Below are 8,094 nucleotides of genomic sequence, written 5' to 3'. Positions count from 1 at the left end.
CTGAACAACCCTGTAAGGTAGGTACTATTATTCCCATTTTACAGAGGAGGATACTGTGGACCAGAGAAGCTCAGTGATTTGCCCGCAAAGTTACACAGCAGGGAGGTGGCAGAGGAGCTGGGTTTGAACTTCAGGAGGCCAGCATTCAGAAGCTCAGCTCTTAAAACCTGCTTTCATATTTCCCTTCTTTTTCAGAGGAGGTGTATTCTGAGTTCCAGTGATACACTTCTAATGAGAGTGCTCAATTTGCATAATTTTCTTTGTTAGTTAAAAGAATTAAAATATTTTCCATACATGTTCTTTTTGGCTACCTTTCCATGATTCATTCCCTTTCCTAATAGAGTCCTCTTTGGTTGGCCAAGTTGTATGTTCTTTTATATGTTTATTTTCTTTGTTGTTGTTGTTAGTTGCCTTCCAGACAGCTCTGACTCATAGCCACCTTATGTATACAGGACAAAACATTACCTTCCTGCACCGTCTTCATGATTGTTGATATATTTGAGTCCATTGTTGTGGCTGTTGTGTCATCCCATCTCTTTGAGGGTTTCCATTGTTTTCACTGACCCTCCACTTTACCAACCATGATGGTCCCTCATTGATCTTTCCTAATGATATGTCCAAAATAAGCAAGCTGAAATCTTACCATTCTCACTTTAAGTAGTTAACTAGCACTAATTAGTTTCTGATTGGACATGTTACACACCCTTGCTAGGGGCTAGGGATCAGCAGTGTGGTATAGGCTAGTAGATAAGAGTACCAACTTGGTCATCTGACTGCCTGGATTTGCCTTCAGGTCTACCACTTAGTTGCCACGTTACCTTGAGTCAATTACTTATCTACTGTGGATCTGTTTCCTTGTCTAGTAGCTGTGAATTTACAGAGTGGCTATGAGGATCGAATGAGATGATATATGTTAAGAATTTGGAACAGTCTTTAAGAAATGTAAGCTCTTATTATTATTATATTATTGTCATGATAACCCATCTGTCCTGTAGGAAAGATAAGGCTCAAAACTAGAATAAAATCAATCATAAGCTTAAAGAATGCATTTAGAGGTTGGCAGAAGAGCATTTTGGGGTTAGGATTTTCAAACCTAGGTGAACCAGTACCACTCATTTGTTCAATCCAGGGGTTCTCAACCAGGGGTGATTTTAGCCCCGGAGGGCATTTGGCAATGTCTGGAGATGTGTTTGGTTGTCACAACTGGTGGATAGGGAAGGCTGTGCTCCTGGTATCTAGTGAGTAGAGGCCAGGGATGCTGCTCAACATCTTACAGTGCACAGAACAGCCCTCACAACAGAATTATCCAGCCCCAAATGTCAATACAGGTAGTCCTCGACTTATGACCAGGTTCTGTTCTGATGGCTCTGTCATAAATCGGCCCTGACGTAAGTTGAATACCTCTTTTTTTTTAGTTTTCATTATTATTGCCTGTTATTATCAGTGTCTTTACAAATCATAACATTGAACATCCGCGAGTGAACATCTGAGAATGATAGCATCAGCAAATCACGCACTACAACATTGTACGTAGTACATACTCCTAACGATACGATGAACCAAAAAAAAAAAAAAACCAAAAAACAAAAAACGATGGTTCATTGTAAAACAAAGTACGGTTCATTGAAACTCAAATATGTCATAAGTCAAGGACTACCTGTCGTGCTGAAGTTGAGAGACCCTTGTTTAAACAATCATTTTTGAGTGCCTCGCTTCTGCTAGGTATTGCTCAAGGCACTGTGTTACTAGGAGATAAACAGTGAACATAGTAGACAAAGTTCTCTGCCCTCATGGCATTTACATTCAGTAGGGGAGCTCATGCCTAGCCACCACCCGTCTGTCATTGGAGGCTTGCATGTTGATATGATGCTGAACAGGTTTCAGCGGAGCTTCCAGACTAAGACAGATTGGGAAGAAACGCCTGATGATCTACTTCTGAAATGCAAACAGTGAAAACCTATGGATCACAGTGGTCCATTCCTCAACCAACAATGAGGATGGTGCAAGACCAGGCAGGGTTTTCATTCTGTTGTGCATGGGGCCAACTCAACAGCAGCCAACAAGAACAACAGGGGAGACAGATAAACGAATAAATATGGATTTATAACAAATCAAATAGTGTAAATGCTTTGAAGAGAAACAAGGCAGGGAAAAGGGGTTGAGTGCGACAGGGCTGCTGCTGTAGGTTGGGTGGTCAGGGAAGATTCTTTGTGGAGGTGGCCATTGAGCAGAGCTCTCAGTAATGGCTTTGGAGGAGAGGTGAGGAGCAGAGCTCTAAAAAGATGGAAGAAGAAATCAAAGGCACAACAGCAAGGATGAATTTGGCCAAGCTTGTCATGTTCACAGACGAGCAAAAGACCACTGTGACCAGAGGAGAGTGAGCAAGGAGGAGAGTGGAGGAGTGCCTTAAAAGCAGCACCATCGACTGGAAATACAATGTGAGCCACATATGTAATTAAAAATGTACCAGTATCCACGTTAAAATGAATAGAAACAGGTAAAATTAATTTTATTATATTTTATTCAACCCAGTATATTCAAAATATTTCAACATGTAATCGATACTTTTAAAATGAGATAGTTTACTTTTTTTTTTGGTACTGTCTTTACAATGCAGTATGTACATGACAACTCACCAAAACCAAAAAACCAAACCCATTGCCATCAAGTTGATTCTGATTCATAGTGACCCTATGGAACAGAGTAGAACTGCCCCATGTGGTTTTCTAGGCTGTATAGTCTTTACGGAAGCAGATCGCAAGGTCTTTTCTCCCGCGGATCCACTTATGGGTTTGAACTGCCAGCCTTTCGATTAGCAGCCTAGCACTTAGCCACTGCGCCACCCAAGCTCCTTTATTACACTCATAGCACATCTCAAATCAGACCAGCCTCATTTCAAGTGCTCAGTAGCTGCATGTGTTAGTGGCTTCTGTATTGAACAGCACAGCTCTAAAACCTGGGTTTGTTTATTGTGCCATATGATCCAAAGGTTGTAATCATTATATAATACCAGTAGTTATTTTAAAATAACTTGTACTTTCATTTTACTAAATTGATAGATAATTTTTTTGTGTGTGTTATCTTTTTTGCTTAGATTTTTTTCCTACTCCTTCTGAGTTGAAAGTTTTTACTCTTCTAAATATCTTAATACTCAATGAATTCTAAGAGTTGTTAGGTTTTGTTTTGTTTTTAACATTTGATTTTAAGAATACACTTTAAATTTACAACTTTATGGAGGTATTTACATATCATAATATTCACCCATTTTGAGGGTACAATTCAATGATTTTTGATGTTTACCAAGGTGTAACCATCACCATAATCCAGTTTTAGAACACTTTCATCACCCTAATAAGACCCCTCATGCCTGTTTACAGTTAATCCCTGTTCCCACCTCCAGCCCTAGGCAAACACTAATCTGCCTTCTGTAGATTTGCCTTTTCTGGACATTTCATATAATAAAAATACGTTTATCTAATGAATAATCTAAGGAGTTTAATGAGGTAAATGATATAAAATTTATCCTATAAATAAAACCTTCATTTATTCATTTTCAAATTGCAAACTCCCTGAATTCCAGTTATTAGCTATTTCTGTAAAACTCTTAGTATCATAACTGAAGCCATCATAAGATACTAAAAAGTTACAGTTCTGGTTATCCCATCATTGTTGTTGTTATTATGATTGATAATGATAATGCCTACATTTATATTTCTAGAAGCTTCATTTTTACAACACAGGAAAACAGAAACATTTAATTTTTTGGTATCTTTCAGACTCAGGGTCTAAGAGTAAGACCAAGAAGTTACCTTCAGATCAATGCAGCAAAGCTGGACAAAGCATTCATCAGAAACCAATTTCTGCACAACAGACAGTTCCCACAGGAAAGAGGAGCTGCAAAATCAATTTAGTCCTAATAAAATCCAAGAAAGGGCATTTAAGGAGGAAATCTTTAAAATGTAATGACTGTGGGAAAACCTTTAGTCGGAGTTTATCTCTTAAACTTCATCAGATCTCTCATACTAGGGAGAAGCCTTATGAATGCAGTAATTGTAGGAAAGCTTTCAGACAGATCTCCTCCCTCATTCTTCATCAGAGAATTCACACTGGAGAGAAAAGCCATGAATGTGGTAAATGTGGAGAACACTTCAATCAAAGAACAACCCTTATTCTACATGAGAGAATTCATGATGGAAAGGAAACCTCTGACTGTGGGAAGCCCTTGAGTCAATGCCCATCTCTCAGTATACATCAGAAAATTCACATTGTTGAGAAGGTCCACCAGTGCAGAAAATGTGGGAAAGCCTTCAGTCGGATGTCATCCATTTTGCTTCATAAGAAAATTCACAATAGACAGAAAATCCATAAGTGCCATAAATGTGGGAGAGGTTTCAATAAGAAGTCAGTCCTTGTTATGCATAAAAGAAGTCATATCGGAGAGAAAACCCATGACCGTGAGAAAGCCTCAAGTCAGAGTATACAGCAGAGAAGGCACCCTTTAGCAAATCCTTACAAATGTAGAAAATGTGGGAAATCATCTGGTAAGATTTCATCACTTTTGCTTCATCAGAGATGTCATGCTTCAGAGAAACCCTACCAATGTGACAAATGTAAAAAGGTCTTCAGGCGGCTTTCGACCCTTATTCTACATCTAAGAACTCATAATGGAGAGAAACTATACAGATGCAGTAAATGTGATAAGGTCTGTAATCGGCACTCATCCCTTATTCAGCATCAAAAAGTTCATACAAAGAAAAAGAAACTTATTGAATGTAAAGAATGTGGGAAGATGTTTTCTGGAACTGCAAACCTTAAAATACATCAGAACATTCATTCTGAAGAGAAGCCTTTCAAATGCAATAAATGTAGTAAAGTTTTTGGCCGCCAGTCATTTCTTATTGAACATCAGAGAATCCATACTGGAGAAAAACCCTATCAGTGTGAGGAATGTGGAAAGGCCTTCAGTCACCGCATATCCCTTACTCGACACAAGAGGATTCACACTGAAGATAGACCCTATGAGTGTGATCAGTGTGGGAAGGCCTTCAGCCAGAGCGCACACCTTGCCCAACATGAAAGAATTCACACTGGAGAGAAACCATATACATGCAAAACATGTGGGAAGGCCTTTAGTCAGCGTACATCCCTTATTCTACATGAAAGAAGTCATACAGGAGAGAAACCCTATGAATGTAATGAATGTGGGAAGGCATTTAGCAGTGGCTCAGATCTTATTCGACATCAGAGAAGTCATTCTTCAGAGAAACCCTATGAATGTAGTAAATGTGGGAAGGCTTATAGTCGCAGCTCATCCCTTGTTCGACACCAGAATACACATTCTGAAGAAAAAGCCTAAGGTTGTTTTAAATCTGTGAAAGTGAAGGCTGAGGTTATCAAAGAAGCAGGGATGGACATGGGAAAAATGTGTTTGTCTATAACATAAATTTTGTACATATGGGACCATCTGATGATAAGTGCCCCACTTTGAAAGCCAAAGAGCAAACATTATTCATGACTTTTGACCTGATGGTGCAGTGGTGAAGAGCAACAGCTTCTAAGCAAAAGGTCAGCCATTTGAGTCCACCAGCTGCTCCTGGAAACTCTGTGGGGGCAGTTCTACTCTGTCCTATGGGATCACCATGAGTTAGAATCAACTCAGTGGCAATGGGTTTGGTTTTTTGGTTTTACTTGATGATTTGAAATCAACTGAGGCAGTTACCTTATCACAGGTCTTCAAAGTAGCAAGCTCAGAAGATTGGATCAGTCATTGTGTTGAAAAATCATTTTTCATTTGATGAGAATTACTGATGTTCTACTTCCAGCATTGTTTTAAAGATATTTCATTGGTCAAGTGCAACAAAGTGGAATTTCTAAATCTATTTTTGTGGATGGGGCTTTGAGCCTGATTTAAAGTCACATGAAGAAAGAGTTTAAGTCTGTTTCTCAGAACTAGAACTATCAGATATAAGGGACTACCTGGCAAACCAGCTGATAGAAACTTCTGGGTGAGAATAAAGATCAGTGTGTCTTTAGGTAGATAAAGATAGCAGTCATAATGGTGTGGAGCATAAGAGTTGCTACCATACTCTCGCCATGGATCTAAGAGTATATGATCTTCATAGTGTGAAAATCTAACATGGCTGAGACAGGTCAATGGGGAAAGAACCAATATATGTACCAAAGAATGACGAACTTCAGAGCAGGGAGAAAATTATTTCAGTTATTGTTTTATTTGAAAATAAATTGTCTATATAAATAAATACATTGGTATTTTTATGTAAGAACACTGGAGTGGAATATGGAGAAAACCCTAGATATATGTACTGGGCTCTTTTCCTGTCAGCTATTCACTATATATAATAACTTTCAGTGCCTCTTTCTAGCTTGTGTAAAATATGTAAGGAAATTTGTTTTGTAATTAGTCTATACAGTTGGGCTCTTTGTAAGTTTTTCTTCTACAAAAGCTATTCGTGAGAGCATCCATATCTTGTAAAGATAACTTTGCAGGATGTAGGACCACATGATTAGGTCTGTCTAACCTCGACCACAAATGAGAAAACAGTAACCAAAATTGTGAGGGGTGAGCATGCATACAGGATAATGGAACAACCAAATTCTCATTTAAACTTGTCATATCATTTCTCTAAAATCAGTATAAAAATCCTGAGAGAAAGTGGCTGGGCAAATAGCACAGAAACAGCTCATGGAGAGGCATGTCTTTTCTCCCTCTCTATCTACACACGCATGCACTCATGCACACACTTCCTTGTTAATTTCTCTGTCAATCTGCCAGAGAGATTGGTTCCAGGTCAGTGGCCACATACCTAAAGATTTGAGGAAGAGCAGGAGGATGCCCTGCCCACAGTCACTTACCTTCATCGGTCTCATGTCGTGCCTATTATATTTCTTATGTAATAGAATAACATATGCTTTTGAAAACTTTATTTTTGGAGGATAAATTGTATCATAAGGTACGCATATTTTATTAGATGTTACCAAATTGCCTTTCCTAACCAAACTGGTATCTATCTGTAGTGAAGAAGGATTTTTTTTTCCTCATTAAACAGTTAAACACACACATTGTTTTGTGACATTGGTTGCCAGCCCTACGACATGTCAACACTCTCCCCTTGTGAAGGATTTTTAAAGGAATTTTGTGGACCTTTGTCCAGTATTAAGGTCCCTGTGGGTGCAAATGGTTTGTGCTTGACTAACCTAAAGGTTGGCAGTTCAAACCCATTCAGTGTAGGCACAAAAAGAAAGGCCTGGCAGTTTGCTTCCATAAAGATTACAGCCATGAAAACCCTATGGAGTTCAGTTCTGCTCTGTAACACATGGGGTCACCATGAGTCGGAATCGACAGCAGTGGGTTTGGGTTCATTTGTTTGCCAAGTGCTACCAGCATCTTGTCCATCAAATTGGGATATATCAGTGAAGATTTTCAGAAATCTTCCTCCTGCTTTTTATCTATTATTCAGCTCTTACCAGAGGGCAGAGAGTGCTAGATATACTGGCATATTCTTTTAGTTAGGCTTTGTTGTTTCTGTATAATACTTTTCATAGTGTGTGATATGAGGTACTGCCACTTTCATCTCTCAGTGATGCTGGTGTATTATTTTGTTCAGTTTTGGTGAGGGCAGATTCTATAAGTCTGAGTCTATCATTATTCATGGGGTCTCTGATGAAAGGTTGGACTTTTACATTTTGAACAAGGGGAGCTAGCTCTTCCAGACCGTTATTTTTCAAAAGGCAGTATTTCAGACTACTAGGAAATTTCTCTTAGCCCAGAATCTCTCAAACCTCAATGTGTATTCAGATCACCTGAAAATCTTGTAAAAACAGATTCTGAACCACTAGGTGCAGAATCTTAGGGCCCAAGATTGTGGAATTCCAACAGACTGTCAGGTAATGATGTGGCTGGTCTATATATCACAACTTTTGAGTAGCAAGGATTTAGCCTTCACTGTAGTCCTGCACATCACTGGTAGTTCTTTCTCTGCCACACGATAAATTGCCTTTTCAAAACCCATATATATCCTCTTCAAGCCCTCTTGCCCCCTTCCTCTGCCACTCTGTAATTGCAAATAGAGTGGA

The 8,094-nt window shown here is 39.0% G+C and overlaps 1 protein-coding gene across 1 annotated transcript in view; it reads left to right on the top strand.

The window, feature by feature from the left end:
- The window catches only part of ZNF667 (zinc finger protein 667), a 24,492-nt gene extending 16,621 nt beyond the window's left edge, over nucleotides 1-7,871 (top strand). Inside the window, exon 3 of the mRNA XM_023741210.1 lies at nucleotides 3,719-7,871. Within this exon, the coding sequence (XP_023596978.1) occupies nucleotides 3,719-5,356 (1,638 nt within the window). The 3' untranslated portion in view covers nucleotides 5,357-7,871. The remainder of the gene's footprint in view (nucleotides 1-3,718) is intronic.
- The last annotated feature ends 223 nt before the right edge of the window (nucleotides 7,872-8,094 follow it).

The sequence above is a fragment of the Trichechus manatus genome, unplaced genomic scaffold (genome assembly GCF_000243295.1).
Source record: "Trichechus manatus latirostris isolate Lorelei unplaced genomic scaffold, TriManLat1.0 scaffold00176, whole genome shotgun sequence".
NCBI lineage: Eukaryota > Metazoa > Chordata > Mammalia > Sirenia > Trichechidae > Trichechus > Trichechus manatus.
This window is presented reverse-complemented; position numbering and strand designations above follow the sequence as displayed.